Genomic DNA, 23,901 nt, shown 5'->3' with positions numbered 1-23,901 from the left:
TGGTCTATTGACAACCGCTCATCTGGTTAGTTAGTGCATCGAATGCTCGTTGTTTTGTTCCTTAGAGAATGACCATTTCTCCTAACAAGTGGTAGCGCCATTAAATAGTTTTGGTTTTGCTCATTGTGTGCTTTTTGTTTGCATTCAAGCTGGTCTTCTAGTTCAGGTTGATGTGGTGTATGCTAAACAAACACAGTTATGCGAAATAACAGGACACCTTTGTTTGAAAGTTTTAGAATTAATGAAGGTATCAATTATTTTTGTGTTCACTAAACATTTTTTTCAAGCAATCGGTTGATCATTTTCCTTTCCTAGCCTTTTTTTTTTGTTTTAATTGAGTTTTACAAAACAGATACCAGCACCACCCCGTAAAATCCCCGTACAGGCGCTGGTATTGCTAATTGAACCCACCTCTGATTCGTTTTGTTTCGTTCTCTGCTGCAGAATTTTAGTGTTCATTCGTTGTTGACCACCGACTCTTCTTCCGATGCGTAATTCTTTGAAAAAAAAAACGGTACGTTCTTCACTCATTCATATAACACTCACCTACTCAGAGCAATCGAAAACCCTACCATGCTATTTCTACCCGTCCCCTAGCAATCAGCATTTTTGTATACCATTCCAGAAGTATAAATCCACCCACTGTAAAGCCAAACATTCTAAAAATAAGCTTACACAATCAATTTGTTTATAGGCATTACCTTTTCTTTCTTTTTTTTTATAATATCAAATAAAACCCGTCCGTTATTTCAATCATATGCAGCACGAGCCATGCACGCACAGTACGAATATAGCTTCAGTTTTACAATTGCTGGGAAGCTCCAACGTAAACAAGTGATCCAGAATGTTTTCTAATTTCATTGGAATTGTTTTGTTAGCACTACCAGCGGGGAACGTAAATTACACTCCAATTCAAATCGGTACGTTTATCCGCTTCCTGCGAAACCTGTCCTGTGCAATTTAAAACAATCCATCGAAAGGGTCGTACGCGCCCCTGCCGCCACCCTGTACAAGAAATTTTCAATTATACATCGATCGGCACAGCCTCCAGCACGAAGCTTCAATTAAGTTACACAACTACGGAATTCCTCCGTCGAACCAAGGCCGGCGGCGAAGAATTGCCCAGAGAGAGCACCAGCTAGCAAACAGAGATTGTTTCACTTCATTCGGGATACAATTTTCAATCGAAGCCCAATCAGGATGCGTTGTCTTCAGGATCTTGGCCAGCCTGTGGGTGGGATTGGTAGAAAAGGAAGCGAACGGTGGTTGGTGTTTTAGCTCTTTAGCTCAAGAAACCCCATTGATGGTGGTGAGAAATTAAGTTTTCCCAGAGGCTAACTTCCCATCTCGATTGGTGGCCGGCCCACTACCGTGCGGGCGCCTCCAGTGGAACGAACGGCAAAAAGCGAGTGGGTTTTGCGAAGCAAGACGTTACTATTCAGAGAAAATTAATTTCTGGCATTTCATCTCGAAGTTGGCAGCAGTAGGTTGGCAGCGCTTTATCCTAGCACGGCGATGCTGGCGCACGGGTAGGAAACGAATAGATTCTGGTCACGCTTCGGTGCTAGTTGTGAGTTTTCCTATCCGTGTCAGCTTGTGTATTCTTTTGACTTATGGCATAAGGCACTGGGCAATCAAATATTGTTTTGAAATGGGTTTTTTTTTTATGAAACTCTGATAGACTCCGCCGAGTTATGGTTGATGAATTGTGCTGATTAGTGACGTCCAGTCCTGACTAAAGCTGGTGCTGTTTTAGATAATTAAATTTTGGGATATCAGAAGGCAGCCATAATCCTACCGATATCTTCAACCAGTAAATATACAATCGCTATGAACTGTATACGAGCTTGACATTAAGTAGAGCGATACCTTTGCATCTTTCCGACATATCGGTTGCATACACTTGCCAACAACGGCCATCAATACATTAGCCTTAATTTTCCCTGTACGCTACTCAAATAAATTCTTGTCGGTGCCCCAACACCATCGCATTGCCCAAAATGGCAGGAATTCGTCGTTTTTTAGACTTCGTCTTCTGCATTTTCCAAATCTTGAAATGATAATACCAACCAAACAAGATTCATTCGTGATCTATACCCTTACAGTGGTGTGTTTCGTTTGAAGTTTCAATGCAACGAACGAACGGCCAAGGCGGAGATGCAAGGTGCTTGAATTGTATCCCTTACACATCCAACATCACTGTGTTTAGTGGAACACAAAACCCCAGAAAAAAAAGGGGAAAAAGCATCAACCCAAGATTTATCGCTATCCAATAAATCTGGCAGCAGTGTGCACTGTGTATCCACGTCCGTTAGAGCCCGTTTTTGCCTCATCCCCAATGAAAGTGCAACAGCAAACGAAAGAGAGGGGGTTCGTCGCTTAGTGGTACCTTTGTTTTTTTTTTTTGATTCTTTGCTTCACTGTTCCGTTCCCTGGCTGTGCGGATTGTGCTAATAAGCATTCTTTTCGCGGCTCGTTGGAGTGTATGATTTGGTTTTAACCCTCGTTGCAAAGAAAAATGCCTTCTCTCTGTCTTTACGTGGTTTGCTTGCACCAATTGCACCATGCAGCTGCCGCAGCAGCACTCGATACAGTGCAAAGAGGCTGGAGAAAAATTTCAGTAGACGTACACTCTAAAAAAACAGCTATATAAATTGACTCGCTGGCTGCTACAATACTAAATAACATGCGGGCTCTCCACATTGGCCGCGTGCAGCGCGCAACAATACAGTACAATGGGTCCAACAAGGGACACACAGTGCCTGCCAGTGTCCTTTTACCAGGAGTGGCACTTTGAAAGCTCCAGTTCCAGTTCTCCCTTACACGTGGCTCAGTCAAGTCTACCGAGACGCGATATACAGCCACTTTTTTTTCCTGAGCACAGAAATAAAAGAATAGACGCACAAAAAAAAGTGAAAACTAGAACACTCAACATCCAACCAATGGGCAGCAGTGGGTATCGTGTGCGCACGTAGCTACGGTACAAAAGGCTGCCGGCTTCCAGCAAAAGAGGAAGGTTACAAATCACCCCGTCAAAGCGAGGACCATCTTTTATCCGCGCTTCATTCGCTGCAAGCGAGCTGCTGAGTTCGATTTTTGTTGCAATTTTTTCCTGCTTTTTCCCCATTTGTGCTCGAAATGCAGCGACAAAGAGGATGGGAACGAACCAAAAAAAAACAATCCTACTTGCATACAGTTTTTGCTATCTCTTCCTGCTGTACAGTGTTGCCAACTGGTACGGTGTTGTATATTTGCTGCAAACCGTCCCTAATCCTACCGTGCATCTGCAAAGGTAGTTCTGTTGTGCAGCGATTGTGACGCTTTTTTCCTCTTTTTTCCTTTCTGTTCATCCACTACAATACGGTTCACCGACGCTACTGGACAGTCGTGCGGATGCAAATCAGCAACATGAGCTTCCTGGGCAACATATTCAACCGTATGGGTGGTGGGTGTGTATTGCCGAACCGATGTTTATCGATTGGGATACAGTATGGATGCATGGCCTCGCAGTTCAATCTCATTCACTTTCCAGGAAGCCCCCTTTAAGAACCTTCCAAACATGTTTAGGAGCATTTTCTCCATTTCTGGGAACTAACTTCACTTACTAGAAACGGTCGCAAATCCGTCCCAAACGCAAACGATTGAACCTGCTACCTATTGTTCTCTTCCCTCGACGGTGAAATCGATTCCCAATCGCCAACACAAATCCATCGTCGATACAAATTCAAACAAACGGGAAGTAAAGCCCTCGTCCCACTTTGGGTGCAGCGTGACAACGTGGTGATTCGATTTTTTTCTTCTCTTCTTTTCTCTTCTCTTCTCCTTTACGTCATCCCTCCGATTCTGATCCAATTGTTGCATATTTTATGCAATTGCACTGTGCGCGGTGCGCGCCACCTGCCAACTTCGTTCGGAAGCCAACTGTGCCGGAAAATCGGTGCAATTTTGCGCAACCAATCATGATGGTGGTGGTGCATGGTGATTTTTAAACACAGCGTAAAATGCAAATTTGTACTCTGCTGGTACACATGGTGTGCCCCCAGCTCTTCTCGCGAGCCGCTCGGCGTGAACGCAGCGTGAACACGGGAGCAATGGTGGAAAAATTGGGTTTTCGCCGACTGGTTTTTCCTGTGATTTTCTGAGAGGTTTTTTCGTTCGTTTTAGACACGTTTTGCATATTACTTTTTTATTTGTGGTAGATTTGATTTTTCCCCTATTAAAATGAGGATTGGTATAGCGGAACATGCAGCTGGGAAAAATCCAATAGCGTATGTCCGACCAGGGTTCAATAGATTTCCAATTTTAATTTATACACCGCTACCGTCAGGAGCGTTAGATTCCGTTGCTTTATTATGCCAAACGCTCAGCATTAAACAGGAAAATTGGATTTATTGTCAACGCTCTTGCTTTGTAGCTCAGAAAAATAAGAGTGTTTGTACTTCTTTAAAAATATTCGAAATAATTCTGATATTTTTTATTAAAAAATTAAACCAAATTTTATGCTCACGTCAATAATAGATAACATCGAAAATTGTTCCCTTCCTGGTTAACGTTTTGATTTTATTCATAATTGTGCACCGATCGCAATCTCTCGCCAGTTTCGGGTTTCTCTCCACCTTTCTTGTTGTAACACAACTACTATTGGAAGCCAATTATAAAAATGTCGCTGTAAAAGCAAGCGGGTCACCAAACAAACCCCAATCCCCCCTTCTCCGTTACGATACGATGAAGAGGTAATCGATGCTGTGTGAGTGTATGTGTACACCAACCTGCTCTCTCCCTTTGCAAAACACGGGAAGCAGCACAGAAGGAAAAACCATTTAGAGCTCAGCTCACGGGAATAATTAAAAACGTGACGTGGAAAGATAATATAAAGACTAGCCAGCCAACCAGAAGGAGAAAAAAATCGCATCACCAACACAAGAGGAAGATACTCACCGAACCCGACCGCAAATGGAAAAATGAACGAGTGACATTTAATTAAAAAATGATGCTAACTTCAGAAATGATGCCTTTGGCAGGAAAGCACATAACAGAATGGAAGTTTGCGAGCAGGGAAGGAATTGTTCCAGTTCGATCCGGGACGGATAGGACGCGGATGGACCCAACTTCACACTCGCACACACGGTGTCGTGTCCCAATGAAGTGGAAACCAACAAAAAAAAATCCCCAGAAAAAACTATGACGACGGAACGAAAGAGTGAAAAAATGGTAATTTCAATGCAAGTACCAAACCTCAGAAATGTGACACACTCTTGTTCGTTTGTGGCCTGCCTTGGTGGGTGGAGAGTTTTTTTTTTTTTGTCGTGGAGAAAATGATTATATTGTTTAATGTCTTTTTCATCCCCCGCTTTTGCGCCCCAAATTGCACCAAACTGTCCTTTTGCAGCGAGCGTATGTTTTGAATTGGGAACACAATGGGAGACGAAATCAAGCATCGTGTCAACGGCTTTTGTTCGAGCTTCCTTTCCTCGAGTAGAGAGTTTAGAGTTTTGCAACAGGATGTTGAGGGGGAGAAAAAACAGCGACCATAACCCCTGTCCCCCAGTGTGACATCACGAGTGATGACGGGGATGAAGTTATAATTTTCAATTTAATATGCTAATAGAGAGCCAAAGTTGTTCAGTCGCTTTTTTGTAGCTTGCACTGTTCTGTTCTGCTCACAGCGAACCCGGAACATTGTACTATTTGGCTGAAAATATAGCTTTCCACTGCTGCCCGTGCTGGTTACCATTATCGTTCGCTCGATCGCTGCTCCCGGTGGCACATAGCAGCACAAGTTAATAAAACTAATTGTTACGAACTGTACCATCCATCCGTTCGAGCGGGAGCTATAAATATCTTAATTAATTTTTATCCAACAGATTTTTACCTGTTTCTGTGCTGCGCCAAGCTGCACAATGAAAATGGCACCCAATTACAATCAAAACCACAGAAATCACCACCAGGGGCCTTGATTTTCGGAGCTTTCCGATTGCCGTGCGCCGCCATTTACGTTCACTTTATAATTATTGTTCCCTGTCGCTGGTTACTATCGCAATTACATGTCGTTTTTTATGTTTTTTGTGTTGTCAACCACCGCCCCACAATTAACTCCCCGACTTGGGCGAAATGGGTCCATAATTCAGACCACACGACGGAGACACATTCCCGTAATGCGTTTCGTTCGCTGGCTGCTGCAAAGCCATTTAAAGTGCAATAAACGGATCCAGCAGTAGCGCTTCGGCTGGCACCATAACGCATAAATTATGCTGGACAGGCTTTAACGAACGACCCACTATACCCCTCCAATGTGCGTGTAAGTGATCTCATGCGTGAATAATTGCAATTGTGTGGTACCTTTTCGATAATGCTTTATCGCTCAACAATCGCCCGAAAAGTGGAGCCCAACTCGAATTATTTACCGATTTTAACAGCTTCCGTAATGTGTTTTTGTGTTTAATTTCTGAACGTACTCGAGCACATGGCTCGTCGCTGCTGCTCGACGGCTTTGAAATTTAGATGTACAAAGAGCGCCAGGTCCGCCCGGTCGTCGAATCGAGAGTTACAGTGTTTCATTACGCGCGTGTGTGTGTTAGCAAGTATCATTGTAAAAATATGTTTTTTTTTATTTTCTTTTATTATTTTCACTCTTCATCTTCTGTTCTCTATCACACACACACATACACACACATTAAAATCCACTTGAATGCATTTAATTGTTATATATTTTTTTCTTTTTTCCTCTCCGGAATTTACCCAAATTCTAAACCAACAACAACAACAAATACAATATCGCAAAAAAAATTGCAACAAACCGTGAACAAATACACTCAAAAAACACACAATCACACACACACACAAATACACTACAACACCCACAACAAACAACAACAACAACAACAAATGTGCATCCCCCTTGCGCGCGCGCCCGCCCGCCCGTGTGTGTAATGCTGTTTAAACTGTAGGTCAATAATGCAACCGCACGAGTTCAAAGTAAAAAAGCTCCTGCTGTATCAAGCGGTAAGTTGTTTAACCATTACTTTCCTTCCTATATCCTTCCAGCCCCACTTTCTACTTTCGCCTTCTTTCTCTCTCTTTCTCTCTCTTACTCACTCTGTATTCATATCCTCGTATTGAATTCGTAATTATTTATAGCATCTAAGCGTGGTTTTAACCATCACGCACCGCCTTTTATAGTTCGTTTTTGGGTTTTACTGTTCTAGTGTGTTTTCTTTGTGCATTTATGTTTTCCATTTTTTTCACTTTTTATTTCCACACATAGAGGCACAAGCAAGTGCATCGATCTTGTCTTTCTTCTCTATTTTCTCCCCTGCTCCCCTGTGTCTTTCTTCTCTATTTTCTCCCCTGTTTTCCTCTAACACTCGTGTGCATGCCTGTTTAGTACTTTGTCTTTGGTCTTCTAGCTAACTCTTGTCGGTTTTGTTAGTTTGATGAACATGTTTATTGAAGCAATTAGGCACCAACCTTAACTCTAAGTATAATGTCCTTTTAGTACTATTTGTCTTTCCTGCGAGCTGTTCGGTTTTTTTTGGTAAAGTAGTGGATAGAATATTGTTTCTGATGGTTATAAAGACTTGTTTAAAGAAATTGTAAACTAAGACTATTTCTTGGACCAGTTTCTTGTTAGTTTCTGTCAAAATTCGTCGAAGAAAAAAACTAAATTTCTAACTGACAACCTCTTTCATATTTCCCCTTTTTGTTCATTTTGTGCCTTCTGAGGGTGTTTTTTTTTTGGTTTCCACTTATTCATTCACACATTGTGTAACTGTTTAAAAAAATTCACCCGACAGCTGCTAACTACTGCACACCAGAGTGTGTTATCCATTCTACTACAGCTACCTTATCTTATCAAACTACCTTCATCATCTCTGTACTCGTATTCCCCCCCCCCCCCCCCCCCGAACTATACCGTATTTTACTCGAAAGGTTAAAATGAAACGCATTTACTCACATCACGTTTTCTTTCTCTTTTTTTCTCTCCTTTTTCTTCTTCTCTTTTTCACACGAATTGTTTGAAATGGTGTACCTTTTTGAACCCTCCAAACCTGTTTTGAATCGTTTCCCAACTGTGCCCTCCAAATGCGATTGGCTGAATTTGATGCTGTTGTCCCCGTGTGGGCATAATAATACAAAACAAAACTGCAATTACAACACAAAATGCGGCCCCGTTCGATAAACGTTCAATTTCATGGTAAAATGTTGTATCAATTACCTACCCTGCCGGACATTTTGCATGCAAATGGGGCGGGGGCGGTGGTTTTTCGTGTTGCATTTCGGACGATATTTCGCTTTGAAATGTGATACCTGCTCTGGTTATTGGTATCAATTTGTTATATTGGAAAAAAATAATAACCCTTCACCACCCACCCACCCCCACTTGTGTGTGTGTTTTTTTTTTTTTTTGCAAATGGGACACTTGTGAAACGATACGAAAATCGAAAATCAAAAACCAAAATAAAAAAATATCACTTACAACTCAACAACCACAACTACAACTGCAACAACAACAACCCAATCCTCCATACATGTGCAACTTACTCAACCTACTCACGGCGCAACACACGCACATAACCGCGCACATGTACGTATGTGTGTGTGTGTGTGTTAATGTTTTCATATTGATATGATGCGTGTGTGTGTGTGTGCGTACAGTGTTTCTGACGAAACAAGGCGCCGTCTCGGCCCCGTCACTGGGTGAGCAAAACCTTCCATTAAATACTACTACCTCCTCCATACCTTTTGTCCCTCTCTCTTGCTCGCTCTCTCTCTCTCTCTCTATTTAGCCATATTTAGTCAGTGCCCGGAATGTATGCAATAATGCACCTATCGCTCGCAGTTACCCTGGAGTTGTAGAATTTCCCGTAATTTCCCAAAAACGTCATCCAAAACGCTTTGTATTGTACGCTCTTTGCATGCAGTTTGTAGTAGCTCTTTGTTTATCCACTCGCCAGATCAGAGAAGCTGTGCCAGTAGACGGCGTCATACGATTTATCTGTGCTATATCGATGTGTTAGCGTCTTATGCACACATTTCGAAATTTGAAAAGGAGAGCATTGTGAATGTTTTGCACAGTTTTGGAGATGGCCAAAAGCTTATTACAGTATTAAAAACACTTGCGTTCAAATTATTAGCCTGGGTGAGGGTGTGTTTGTAAATTGTTCTTTCACGTTTCCACTCCTTTCACTTTTGCATGCAAATGTTGTAGATAAGGTTTTTATTTTTGCCTTGAACACAGCTCTTGCGGAATGAAACTCGGGGAGCAATATTCCTTCAATGGGGCACGTTTCAGCTCTAGCACACGGCTTTCCCTCGACGTGTACTGCTCGCTCGCTAAGGATAGTGAAGAGGCTTATTTTTCCTGTGCCTCCGTTAGCGCTTAGATATCGCTGCAAGGCACAGCTGCTGTCGATAGTCGTTTCCTTCTGCTGTATAATGGTTATAGCAGCAGCAGCAGCAGTGTGCTTACGATGTCCCTGCACAGTGCGCTCCGTCATGAATTCCACCAAACCAAGCTAAAATAGCTGACACACACACACACACTCCTACACATACACAGACACCCTCACCGGTTGGCTTTAATCAATTGATCGCTATCAATCAACCGACGCTTTGTCGACTTCACGACCGCTCGGTACAGGGCACACAGAAGGAGCCATCCGGTCGGATGGCCCATTCAGCACCCATTCACGTGATTATCAAAGGCTGCTTGCTTGCTTCAAGGAACAGCACGCGTTGCAGCCGGATTGCTTTTCAACGCTTTTCCATTGGCTAGAAATACGAAAGCAAAGCATCGTTCGTTTGTTTCTTTTTTGTGTGTGTCGTGAAAGTGATGGAAATTTTATGGCGGTTGACACGCGACAGAAACGATCATCGTTTACTATAATGCTAAACACGCGGACGACATCTATCTCCATTTTTGCCCCCCCCCCTACCCAATCCCTAACGTCTCTTTCCACTCTCCCTATTCATGGTGCTTTTTTTGAATGGGTGTGTCTCTGTGTGTGTTTGTCTTTTTCAGTCCAAACCGGTATGCTTTTTGCTCGATCTGTACCGGGTTTGCCTAGAAGAGAATAGTGCACAGATGTTGTTTTTTTCGTTACAACGGTGGAGCGATTTTCGGCACGAAAAGCGTGCTTTAAAGTATAGCGCTGTCGACGTGTGCTAACGTGCTTGGCCTGGTGGAACGGGGGAAAACAGATTGTCCTTTCGGTGGAGTTCACGTGCTTTGATTGATTCAATTAACAACCCTGCTTGCTTGGTGTGCCTTTGCATTTTGCTTTCGCTTAGTTTGGGAGAGTTAAAACGTTGATTCTTTTCGATTTAAATCAAGCTCTTATGGGCTGCAATTCAGGGTTATGGTTGAGAAAAAGTTTGCAGGCTTTTCCAGGGATTCTCATACTTGTTGGTCACTTTCTTACCTCTTTCTTATGGGAAATGAACTTCATATAATGGAAATTGGACTTTATAGCACCCTTTTTTGACAGGCTCGTTGGCAAATTGCTATTAGATTTATCCAATAAAGGTGCCGTAGAGTCCAATCCCAATTACATTAAGTTCATTTCGCTTAAGAAAGAGTCAATAGCACACATTATTGTGCAGCTATGAGAACTTCCGAAAAACCCTGTAAGATCTTGTTATGACACACTTTAATTAAAAAAATATTCCTTTATTTTAATTATTTCATTCAATTTAGAAATAGAGTAGTGCAATTTGTTTCATTTTTAAAACCAGCCTTGATGTAGTAGAAAGAACTTAATGTTTGTCTCTTCAAACAGTAGCTTTTTTTTAAATAGCAAATTAAGCAATAGAAACACCATAGAAAGCAGTGTAGTTAACAAAGTATTGTAGCTATTACACATGCTAACCTGTGCTTTAAATACGTTCCCTCCAACATTCACTAACGCTTCACTGCTGCAGCATGTTCTCACGCGCGCCTTCTTGTGTTTTGACCGTCCATTGCTCGATGCGATTCAACCGCTGATTCGCATCCCGGATTGCCTGTTATCTTGTCCGTTACCTGTAAACTGACAATCTAAATCCTTACCACCGGAAGAGAATATCCTACCTCCCTCCTCATCGCTTCATAGCACATCGCCCTAGCTGTTTGTTGAAAGTATTCCATCCATTAAAAGTGGTAATCCTTTTCATCAATCAAATTCCGACCATCCTACGCACCAATCCCTCCTAAGCCTCCACCGTCGGGGGTTTCTTCGCTCGAAACAACAAACACATTCATCAACTACCCAACTCCCATCCACCCTGCTGCCTTCGTCACCCCCGGCCCTCCACGCCCTTAATTTGTCTCTGTGTATATGATGTCACTTTCTCCTTTTATTGTAATTTGCGATCCATATCGCTTAGCTGTGTAATGATAATAATACCATGAATGATAAATTGCGAAACTAACGTACGATACCGTGTACGCGTTTTTCACCTCTCTCTCTCTGTCTCTCTCTCCCTCTCTTTCTCTTTCTCTTCCCTTACCTGTGTGTTGTGTCACGTGGCACAATGTGCAACAAATAACAAATGTGGCATCAAACGTGGAACACAATGTAACGGATCACAACGCGCTGCCAATCCAATTACCCTCGGCCGTCTTGGAATGGTGCTTTATTCAATGGAAAACTATCACCCCGTAGCAGCCGTCTGCGTCCCGTGGCCCGAAGGTAAGGCTCGATTGTGTGTTTTGTTGATGGCTTTTTGATTTTCATCTTTGATCATTCATTAGTTTTAGACCATTTTACCCCTAGCTAGGTTTACTAATAAACACTTAAAGCATAATTTCACCTACGACTACACACACAGTGCCACGTATCTTCATAAAGATACTTCCAATCACACGCGTGTTATCACCGTACAATTAGCACAAAATCCATTTTCCATTTCCCTATATACATATTCTCTCGTCATTTTAAACCACCTGGCTGCCTTTTACGGAAAAATAAACAGGATACCGGCTGCCACTGGCAACGTGGCCCTGGTTAGGGGCGGCCACCGCCGCCACCACCGTCGGTGCAACGCCCACAGCAGCACTGGCTGCCGCAACGCCCACGGCAGCAGCCGCCGCCGCAGCCGCAGCAGCCGCAGCTGCGTCCGCGAACCCGGCCGGTGCGGCCGCTGCCGCCGCCGCCGCCAACCAGCTGCCCACCGCCACGTCCCCGATACTGATTGCGGCCGCACAGCGTGCCGCGGCGGCCCAGAGAAGAAGGTCGGTATGCTTTGTTCGTCGTCGGTCGTCATCGTCATCGTGTATGTTACAAGTGCTGCCCTCGCCCATCGACCACTCGAGCAGAAATATGCTGCCTTTGGAAAAGTACCGAGATCACCTTCCCCCTCTTCTGCCTCTCCTGTTGCGAACCGAACGCTATGTAGCTTATTTGCTGGAGCACATTTTTCTTTTTGTCATTCAATTTTCCTAATGTGTCGAACGCGGGAGCACAATTGTTGCGGGCCCTGTGTGTGTGTGCATTGTACTCCTAGGGATGGGAGACATTTCTACTCGAAAGGGGATTTATTCGTTCGTGGAATTCATTGTACAAAACGTGATTCAACCAAGCAGCAGCAGCAGCAGCAGGGTTGGTTGATGTGGTGGTACACCACCAACCCACCAATGTCAAAACCGCAAACCGCTTTGACCAGCTCTGTGTACGCTTTGCGCACCCAAGAAAGAATGAGTGGGCAACAGTCTTTTCTTTAAAAAGGTTTAAGTAGCGTTCGCGCAAGAATTGCGTTTCTTCTATGGGCAAGTGGGTTATAAGCTCGCTTTTACTCGCGACGGCCACAAAGAGCCGAGACGCGTTGTGTGTCCTATTGTTGTTTGTACTCCTCCTGCCAAGCACGCAAAGACGCTTTGTAAGCCGTTTACTCGCCTTTACGCTTTAACTCAAGCGTCTTTCGAACGACTGCGAACAAAAGAACGTGAATATGTGTGTGTGTGTGTGTGTTAAACAAGCTGCGAACACATTCGCCCAACTGCCTTTTATTGTTGGGGAAGTTTTAATTGTAAACGACGCTTCGCGCTACCTCTCCACGCCAGCCATAAATAACTCAATTTGCACTTCCTTTCTTCGGACGGGAAACACTCAATGCTTGGCGATAACAAAAAAAAAATAATTAAGATGCCCCAACATTACCATACATCTACGGCCATACGGCCCGCCGTCGTCTCGTGTGGTAATTATTTGCCCGGCTTTTTAATGGAGCACCAGGCGTCTCCATCGACCGAAAAAGGGCCCCCCACGTTCTAAATTAGGTCCCTTAATCCGGTCACAACCGTAAGAGCGAACCACTCCAGCCGCTCGTTCTAATTATTTCTTCCCGATCGTCAACATCAAACAATCATAAACCATCGCCTACATTAATTTGGGTTGGGGGTTCGTTCGGAATGGCGAGTTCGCCGCTTCCGCCAGCCAGCGGACACATTTAAATTACTTTGTCCAATTTCATTAAAACAGATTCTCGCCGATGAGCAGGCGGCTTTACGCGTGTGCTTGTCGAAGTTCCGTCTTCCCCCTCCCCGTGCGTCCTGAATTTTTAATAACATTTCTAATAAGTCGCGCAAAATCTTTAAATTACTCGCGCTTCGCCGGGTTCCGCTTTTTGCTTTGGTTCGTTTGCGTCATCCCGACCGACGACCGCGGTACAGGAAAGCAATGTGCAAACGCAGATCCCGAATTGGTAGACCATCCCGAAAACGCGCCGATGGTGACTTGGATGGGGCAAGTCACCGGGGAAATCCACGCCGTAAACAAACGCTTAAAAAGATTAGCCATAACTTTTCGGACAGGAAAAGTAAATCCTCTTCTCGCGGCCGGTACTTTCCATCGCTTTCCATTTTCGGCTGTACTTTTTTTGGAGAGGCAAGGAAAGTTCCTATTACGAGGGGGCCACGGGCCAGCGTGCCGAAGCTTTGATAATGCCAATCTTCCTGGCAAACCTTGTTCAATGGCTGGCGCGTCCGCGGAGGTTAAGCTTACCGGGAGGGAATGAATCAACCGGGGCAACCGGGGGTTTTAAGGCTGTTTATGTTTTCCACGGCTGCTTCCACCGCTCGCTCTTTGCTGCCTGAAAGTCGTTACTCTTCGCAAGGGAAGCTTCCACGTGAGGCAGCAAATCATTCGGCTGCTGCGCATTGGTGCGTGGAACGGACGCGCTCGCTCCGGCCCCACAACACGAGTTCGAGTAAGCCGCAAGCAAAGCAAGCGTTGAAACCTTCATCGAGCCGAATTATCCCACTGCAGTAAAAGTTATTCAATTTTCGCATTCACCGGTTGCACATTATTACATCGTTTGCATTGGACGCGGTTTCTTCTGGGTATTTCGGTGCAATTTGTTTGCTGTTCAGCAGGGATTTTCCAATTTTAGACATCAATTTGGTACACTTAAAACATCTTAATTCAAACTTTGTCAGAATGGTTTACTTTTGAATAATATTTGATGTTCTACTAAAAAACAACTATTTGTACGACACTACAGTGTGCCACACCATCCCTAATTGCCCTTCTTACAGGATCGAAACACTAACGCATGCTTACAGATACCCCTAACTACACCTTATTGTTAATAGTTCCCATTGAAATAAACCAACAGGAGGCCATAGCATAGGAACATCATACACATCAACTGTAAAACCCTATTTTGCTTTAAAAATTCACATTAAATAACATCTTTGATTCACTATTTTCAACCTACTGAACCATGCCTCACCTATCTCCATTAACACGCTTCTTATGTTCTTTTACTCTTTTTTCTTCTTTTCGTTTCATATTTGTCCTAACCAACACGCACCATTCCAACCCAACAACAACAACTACAACTACTACAACTACAATCCCACACACTCACACGCCAACATGAACATCAAACGAACATCATCATCATCATCATCATCATCCTGATCTACAATCGCCAACGACCTTTTCTCCTGCTCCTGCTTTTACACTTTGCATGCTTTGTAATGGCCGGCCTACACCGAAAACGCCTTATCGTGGCTCAACTTACACCATTCGACAACACATTCGATCGTTATGGTGGCTTTTGTTGGGGAACACACCTTCACACGCGCACACACACACAGCAGGCATACCGGCCCATCCCGCCCTGCTCCATCATCAGGCACTCGCGCAGCATCTGTCGCATCACACACTGTCCCTGCCGCACCATCTCCACCACCAGCAACAGCAGCAGCAGCAGCAGCAGCGACATCCGGCACTAGCCCTTCATCTACCTCACCAAGGAGCGCCCCAGCTGACGCCCCACCCGATGGCATCGGTGATTGCCGGGCTGGCCAGAAACGCGGCAACCCCGGCGAGACATCCATCGCTCGCCAACCTGCCCGGGCTGGCGAACGGTACAAACGCGCCCGGTTCTACAGGTAGTGGGGGAGCGACGAACGCAACCGGAAACCCCAGCGCTGCTGGTGCTGGTGCTGGTGGTGCTGCGGCTACCGGAAACATAGGTCCAGCCGGATTGCTTTCCAGCCACCCGGCAGCAGGAGCAGCAGCCGCAGCAGCAGCAACGTACGCCCAGCTGAATGGTGCCGCTGCCGCCGCCGCCTACCAGTCGTAAGTAGCGCCGTACGCGTTAATAGCATCCTTATCAACCCCCGAGAGCAAGGACCCCCGAGAGCAAGGAGGTCCCAAGTGACCGGAAGAAGAAAAAAAACAATACGGCAATGATACTGGGGCGGAAATGTAGCGTAGCGATATTATCGGATTATTTGCACCCGAAAAGGTTTGCAGCAGCAGGAAGGAAGAATCCTTTTGTTTTGGTCCTCTGGATGACTTTTCCTTTGCCCGGGGGTTGGGTTTTAACCGTCGTGTCATGATTATCTTCATCTTTCCCCTTTCCCAGAAGGAAACATAACACAATGAGCATTATAATTTAAAGCAAAATATTACACCCCATGAATGGTGTTACCATGGGGGGAAAGGTGCTTAAAAGGGTTCACCTTTCTTGTATGGTAGAAAATTAACGCACCTTATGAACCTCCCCCCCCCCCAGCCACCGCGGGAGCGAATGCTGGTAGCATATTATTTTACCATTTTTCCTGCGAAACCCCTTCCACAATTTTCCCGTTTTTTTAAAAGGTGTGAAAAAAGGGATTTTAACGAAGGCGAAGCTGCTTGCTGTGGTTAAACTTTTTGCCTTTACGGGTCATTTTCCGCTCATTGAAGTGGTGATCGGGGGAGGGAAACTTTTCCGATTATTATTCCGGAAAATAGTGGAGAGTTGGATAGAAAAATCTCATTTTACATAATGATTACAAAAAAAAAAAAAAACAAAACGTACCGAACGAGTTAAAATGTTTTTTCTTCTCCGATTTGTAGTTCGGTTAATCTCGCTCGCTTGCACACAAAACTTTGCACTTTGCAAGCGATAAAGTCAACGTGACAGTGGTGTACAGCACGACTGGCTATTTTTTTAGGTGTAGCAATTTGCAAAACTTTCCGCCCGTTTTGCTACGCTAAAATAAGCGGAGGGTAAGGGAAAAAATGGTCAACCGCGCGCGGCCAGGAGTTTATGCCGGATCGTTAGCTCGAATAAAACTCGATAAACATTCCGGGATCGGATCGGGGAATGAATGAGAACAGCAACGAGCGAAATAAAAAACCAAAACGCTCCACTTAAAAACGCTCATGCCCAATGAATGGCACAACAACGAGCCGTACGAGAGAAGTGAGGGAGAAAATTAAAAACACAAACTTCTTCCACTGTGCCACAGCACAGCCGGCCGGTGTGCTGATGCTGTGGTACCCAACACTAACCACACACACACACACACAGTGTTGGGTTTCTCATCTCGTATGTTTTATTGTTTAATTTTACTCTCCTTTCGCCAATGCTTAATTACATTTGTTTGGGGCATATTGGGAGAGCTTTGGTGGATACACAAGCCCATGCCCCCGGTGTACGGTGTTATCTGCACGCGCACCACAATGCTGACTGTGGAGAAGACCGCTAACTGTGTGTAAAAATGAATTAACAATCGTTTCGTGCCAAAAAATTAAACACAACTACTACTACTACTACTACTTCTCCTCGTAAAAGCTTAACGTGGTCCTTCCGACAATTATCAACGGTACAAGTGGTAAGCGGGCACGGCAAAATATTAAACTGCAAAAGCTGGAAAATTAATCTAACTCACTCGTTTTCCACTCCGTTGCACTCGCTATCCGTGGCAGAAAAATTAGTCCTTTCAACAAAAAAAAAAAAAGACACAAAAAACTGAGCTTCCCCTGCTCTGAGTGTTGCTTTTTAGTTATGTTTTCACACACACACACACACACACACACGCGCGCAGAGCAGAGCAACAACGCAAACGCAACGGAACCACGAGTGAGCACGATCAAATTAATATTTATATACGTGTTGCAATGCTAAATGTTTAATTTTCAGTTCCGCTTGGAATGGTTTCTTTCTTTTTTTGTGTGTGTGAGTTTGTTGCTGTTGCTCACCCTCTTCAAAGGTCGGTTGTAGTACTAAACCAACAGAACTAGTGGGGTAAGCACGTACATATGTACTGTGTTTCTGGGGGAGGTGTAAAAACAACTGCAAGGGTTCCGCTCGCCGCTGGCTTTTTTCCCTTCCCTTAAATAAATAGGATGCGCTGGAAAAAGCGAGTGAAAATAGGAACCAAAAGCAAGAAAATAAAAGCACAAATACACAGATTTGCTTTCCTTTTTGCTTGTTATTGTTGATGCGAGGGGGGCAAAAAAACGAAACGATAATCGCAAACAAATCGAACTCAGATGACGCATTGGAATGTGTTTGGCCCGCCGCCCGCCGCCCAACCCGGTGTCACAGTCATATTTGCCCATTTTCTTTCGTGCCGTCTCCACCACCACCAATGCTTTACGGTGTAATAATCACAACTCACCCGAGCGTGCCGGAAATGATCGTGTTTCCCAGTGTTCGACTCTTGTCCCCCTCTTCTCCATGGTTTTCTTTTTGTGTAGCAATTAATTTTGGGGGCTTCCCTTTTTTGGTGTGTGTTTTCGTTCGGGGCTATCTGTCCGGAAAGATCCTCGAAAATTGGAATTGGATAATCACCGCAAACCCCACCGTTGGTCGTTAGTTACAAGCAATGTTTTGCCCACCTTGTCACCCTTTTAATGGTGGCGGTGTAATAGGGGAAGGAGAGTGGAAGATTATGAAACTCAACGAACCGTGCGCTTTTATATTTACGGTGCTTCGTTTCGATATCAAAGAAAAATAACAGCAAAGCAGAGCAAATCTGTGTGCAGCAGAACAACGCGGCGCGAAGAACAACTTTGCCTTTGTGAAGAGCACGATTTGTTCCTGTTCTGGTTTGCCGGAAGCTGCTGGAAAAAAATGTACAATGCTTTTTTGCTGCCCGTTTGCTGCTAGAAGCGTTTTATACTTACACAAGTCCGCAGCTGCTTTCATGTGTACAAACATCTGTTTTTCGTATTTCGTATCAAACCGTCCCGCAGCTGTTGCCACTTCAGCAAGTGATTCAGTAGCTGCTGATGGACGGCCCCTCCTTTCTAAGCGCTGAAAATTCATTAAACAGCGCATTTAAAATGCAAAACCACAAAATCTGTCAAAAAAAACGGAACAACCTAACAAACCGCAGCTTAACGAATATGACGGACAAGGTTTCTGGGGTTTGATTTGGCTGCACACAAACGTTGCAGTGGTTCCCTCAGTTTGACCACTGCCAGCAACAGCAGATCGAAATTGGCTAGTATAATGCTAGCAGGGCGTCCACTTGGCTGGCTAGTTGTGCCCGCAAAACTGTGTCTGCCCAAAAACTCTGGCACAGAACTCTCCCCCCCACCGGCGCCGCCGCAACTGTGGCGAGTTTTAAAACTGTACAACACCTACCAACAATACACTCCTCAAACGAATAGAAGCTGCACACGGATCGTAAATGCACCGAACAAGGGTGGAAGAGTTATGGGATGGGGGAAAGTTTCTTTATTTCCCACAAACACCACAACACACACACAACGCACACCGGTTTCCTCCCCCCAAAAGGATTGTATTCCTCAAGGCAAGGTACTTTTCCGACTGTGAAATAGAGAGTGAGAGACGCATCGTATCGAAATAATTGTGCGAGACCATCCCCCCCCCCCTGAAAGAACAACGATAAAGCTCTTCTACGTTGCGGTTGTGAATGTGGACGATGTGGAGAGAAAATGGTCAAGTGGTGAGTCCCGTGGCGCGCGCACAAGCGCCCAGCAGGAGGTTGTGGAAAAAGTGACAGACTTTTTGGGCAGAACAAACTTCGTTGGGACGCAGTTGTGTGCTCACCATTCCTCACCATTCCTCGCCGGTACACGAAGGAGCAGACCGGTTCCGGTGGGCTTGGCCGGGCGGTTACTCCATTTTTCACTCACCGGGGGGGAAACCGTGCGCATCCGGAGACGGCCGGTGCAAGAAAGCACAGGAAGCGTGTTTGCTCGATTTGAAGCTTTTCTAGCACACATCCGATAGCATATTCTGTAGCGGTGGTTGCACTTGCAGCTGCTCTTCTAAAAGTCAATCTCTGCTTGAGATTTCCAACACGGCTTCAACACGAAAGCATGATGGTAGCAAATGTTACAGCAGGCCTTTAAACGGCTCCAGAACATCATAAATACAAGTGTGTGTTGGAGTTCCATGGAATGTGTATTCGGCTTTTAAAAATTGTAAAAACATTCTCATGAACGTCCGGAAATGGCCCGCATTCCCGACTGTACACAAAATTGCCATTCCAAAGATATCGAACAAACAACAGGAAAAACCAACAATGGGGAATAGTTTTTACTGCCAAGCTTATAAATGTGCACATTTTACATTTCAAAAGCTTCTTTATGCTGCTGAGTAAGAAACTCACAATGCTCCCTCCCGCTCCATGCATTCTGCATTCTTTGGAACTACTTTCTTCCCAAATTGCATCGCGTTGGCATTTTGCTACCACTCTCTCTCTCTCTCTCTCTCTCTCTCTCTCTCCTTTCTCTCTCCCTTTCTCTCTCTCTCTCTTTCTTTCTACCTTTGCACGTTCCAAACATTTGCTTTTTCGTGTGCTCTTACCCGTGCTGGCTGGAGGAACAAGAGTCACATTTACCAGTTCATTCTTGGGTCAGTTCATTCCACTCCCGGGGGGGGGGGGTTGGACGTTTGGCAAATTCTATGCTAATTTTTAACTGCCCCCAAAAAAGGCAAATGCGACGAAGTTTTGCGAACAGGAATGCTGAAGCCACCATTGCCCATTTGCTGGCAACGTGCGCGTGCATGGCTTAATAGGAAGCTATTGTTCACTTCCTGGACAAGCGATTGCTTCTAAATCGAAGTAATAGTTTTTTGGGGCATTTGTTGAGATGTAATATTTGTTATTAATATGCTTTAATTTTGTATCTAAATTGATAAACTATAGTAATTCTAAATAAACAATATCATTCGAATCGAAAAAAGGCACATTTGGCTTACTACAGCAAAGTTGTAGAACATATTGCCTACATTTAGGCGCTTTGTAATGCAAGTTGCATACTTTTAGGCAATTTTTCGTTCATAGCAAGCGTCATACAGCTTACTGAGTTGCCCTTTTTCTATTTCTTTCGTGTAAAAGCTTGCAAAAGTACCACACGACCTTATTGGAAAAACATGTAAAGAAGCAATTCGCCAGCTACTTTCACTCGACCGTAAAAAATGACTAATGAAAGATTCACTTTGTTCCCCCGCAGTGCTTAAAATCGCACTAACAACGAAACGGCCGTAATGGATCACCATTGACCAACGTCTATTACCCATTATCAAACCATGGCGAAGGAAGAGGAGGAGGAGCTGGGCTCTTAGAATTTCGTTCCGCGCAAAGAGCATTTTCAGCTAGCCCGGCATAAAAGGGCAAAGAAGAAAAATCGCTCCCCGTAAGCAGACAGGCATAAACTCTATCCCTGCGAGCGTTTTTTTTTTCTGTCTGTGTGTGTGTCTGTTTTGCTTCTTCACTTTCCAATTCAGCAGCACAGCGCTAAGTGAAATGAGATGAGCTTCATCCGGTCGGCGGATCGCATTAACTTGCTTCCGTCCCGTGCACATTTTCCCGGTTTGCGGGTTTTGCGTCCCATTTTCCACCCCACACACACACACATCGGTCGGAATGTATCGACATCATTTTTCAAGAGTCATAAAAATACATTAGACGCGCGATAACGATCATTAGCTTTCGGTTGTGGTTCGGTGCGCCCTGGTCCGCTTGGGCCGGGAGTTGGGAAAGAGATTTAAATAAGCTGACGTGGCTCATCCTCCCACTCCAACGAGCGTCACCATCATCGGTGGTGATTATACAACCGGTATTTCCTCTCCTTTCCTTCATGTGCGTCATCCCCGACGACAATTCACTCACACTGACCCCCCCTCCACTTCGCTGGGTGAATTTTTGCGATAGAAACGACGGTAAACTTTTACCATAAATTGTTTTCCTTTCCAAGAGCTTTGCCATACCGCCGGGGTGGCTGTTTTGAACTCGTGCTTGCTGTGTCTTGCTGTGTCCTAGCCTGACGACTAACCCACCTGCCGCACGAGCAGCGAGACAAATAATGGATCTAAGCACAGATCATTATCGGGTTTATTATCGTGCACTGATTGGCAATTGGAAGAATGGAAAAGATTGTCAATATTTTACGAGAATGGGCCCGGGGAGCAAAAGTTTTGCCACACAGGAGAGAGAGAATCAGTCAGCTCGCGAAGGAATCTTCCCGGCTCTGTGTGTGTTGGCGGTTCGGCCACCTTCAACAGCATCCCAACACAGCACAGCACAGCAAGTAAAGCGGAAACGGAAATATGATCTCGTAAAAATTGATTCCATCCATTCGGAGAATCGTTCGGGCCCCCCCTCAATACGCGCAAACCACCTCGTACTCTCACGGGGGGAAATGTGCCTTCTTCCCTACACCAATGCGAGGTACGAGATATACATCTTGCAATTGAAATGTCACCTCTCGCTCTCTCTTTCATGTGCGCTTGTGGTAAGCGAACAGTGAAACCCCCCGAAGACAGAATTCTTCACATTTCCCGTCGCGTAAAAGCCACAATACATACACACGCGCACACACACACATACACACACAAACACACGGTGTGTGCCGGCAGGTTGGTTTTCATCCAATCAATCCATCCATCCACACCCGACCCGACGGCAAGCCCCAACACCACCGACAATTGGGTATGGGTAATATCGATAACGGTGATTGCAACCGTAGAAAATGCTGGCCAGGAAAATGGATAGAGTTTTCCCCAAACACCGAGAGCATCATTTAAAATGGGATACTGATGGGTTTTTTTTCTGTGTGTGCCAGTCTCCCTCTTACCGGTTGAAGTAACAGTGAAATATGGTAAATGTTGCGTACCTTTTTTATCTGTAAACGTACGGGAAATACTACAGTTGGGTTTTTTTTCTTTTCTTTCTACAAGCCATTCAATTTTAGCTGCCAGGATGGGTGATTTCGATTAACAATGAGATAACGAGGGACGGTACTGAACTTTCTCGTCCTTTTTCGTTTTTCGACGAAACAACGACAACTTGAGCGGTCAAAGAAGTTTGCCCGGGGTTTATCAATGGGATGAAAATCAATGCCGATGTTAATTATAGGTCACGTGATACTGAGATTTTAATGAAAATTACGGATACCGACGATGTATTACCAAAGTTTCAGTTCGATTTTATTAAATTTCGAGCGATTTTTGTATTTTGTATTTTGTTCACATCAAACTTGTTTACCAAAGTTGTTGTCGTGTTAAAAATGAATGCTTTAATTAATTAAATATTTAGATATTTATTCAGATAATTATCTAAGTTAATTTAATCCTTTATTAATTACTTTAATCTTCAATATTTTGGAGAAAAAAAGGTGGACACTATTCAGACAGTTGTTTATATTATCCTTTAAAAACCGTTTTCAACTCAATAGCGTCCTTAAAAAATGAAAAAAAAAATTAAAAAAAACATGTTTTTGGTAAACCATTTCTACTTTAATTAACTTATTCGAAGTACACCGAGCCTCCTCACTCAATTGGACAAATTAAAACTTCCAAAATCATCCAACAGGAAAGCGCGCGCGTGTGTGTGTGTGTGTGTGTGTGTGTGTGTGTGTGTGTGTGTGTGTGTGTGTGTGTGTGTGTGTGTGTGTGTGTGTGTGTGTGTGTGTGTGTGTGTGTGTGTGTGTGTGTGTGTAGTACGTACGTAAATAACACGTCCACACTTGCCCACGCAGCACCGAAAGCAGAACAGGTTGCTGCTGGAAGGAAGGGTAATCATAAATTCAATTAAATTTTCACCAATTGTGGTGTGTGCGCGCTTCCTCCCCCCGCAAGCAACCTCGCCAACGGGGAAAGTAGTAGAAATTGGTGAAGGTGATGAAAAATTGCATTCCTTTACCGTCGCTCCAAAACCTCGCCCGAAGCGAGAGATGGGTTGGGGGGGGGGAGCAAAAAACACAAACAAACCAAATAAACAAAACTCCAAGTGTGTGAACCGTACATTCCGTACGTACGAGAGGTCTTACTGCATTGGCCTGCTTGGTGCGCCTGTTGGTACTAAATAATGCTCGGCTCTTCCTTCACTGCGTTGGTCAGTGAGTGAAAATACACACACAGCAGCAGCTCCACCTTTCCAACATACAACGTTCGACACATTCCGGTACACACACACACACCAACCCCGAAGCCATGTTGCCATGAATGGTTGATGTCTTTCCGCAGGAAAATCCTTCAAACAACAAACGATCAATAAATCATTTTCACACAGCTCCGCAATTTTTCCGCCTCTCTCTCTCTCTCTTTCTCTCTCTCTCCCTGCCTCATCGGGTTCGTGCCTTGCTTTTTGCTCACTGGCTGTTTGCAGGGGGAAAACGATGAATTCCACAAACAAATCCTCAAACACAGTTGTGGCTACGT

At 44.5% G+C, this 23,901-nt stretch overlaps 1 protein-coding gene across 26 annotated transcripts in view; it reads left to right on the top strand.

Annotated features, from left to right (window-relative positions):
- Positions 1–23,901, top strand: part of LOC120894577 (AF4/FMR2 family member lilli) — a 214,132-nt gene that overhangs the window by 172,684 nt on the left and 17,547 nt on the right. For 14 of the 26 annotated variants that reach the window (XM_040297246.1, XM_040297238.1, XM_040297257.1 and 11 more), the window contains 4 exons: positions 6,948–7,002; positions 8,656–8,697; positions 11,643–11,669; positions 15,080–15,566. In XM_040297246.1, the coding sequence (XP_040153180.1) occupies positions 6,948–7,002; positions 8,656–8,697; positions 11,643–11,669; positions 15,080–15,566 (611 nt within the window). Of the gene's footprint in view, positions 1–6,947; positions 7,003–8,655; positions 8,698–11,642; positions 11,670–11,952; positions 12,212–15,079; positions 15,567–23,901 lie in introns of all 26 variants that reach the window. The other 12 variants (XM_040297252.1, XM_040297247.1, XM_040297241.1 and 9 more) reach the window with 11 other exon arrangements.

Source organism: Anopheles arabiensis, chromosome 2 (genome assembly GCF_016920715.1).
Source record: "Anopheles arabiensis isolate DONGOLA chromosome 2, AaraD3, whole genome shotgun sequence".
Lineage (NCBI taxonomy): Eukaryota > Metazoa > Arthropoda > Insecta > Diptera > Culicidae > Anopheles > Anopheles arabiensis.
This window is presented reverse-complemented; position numbering and strand designations above follow the sequence as displayed.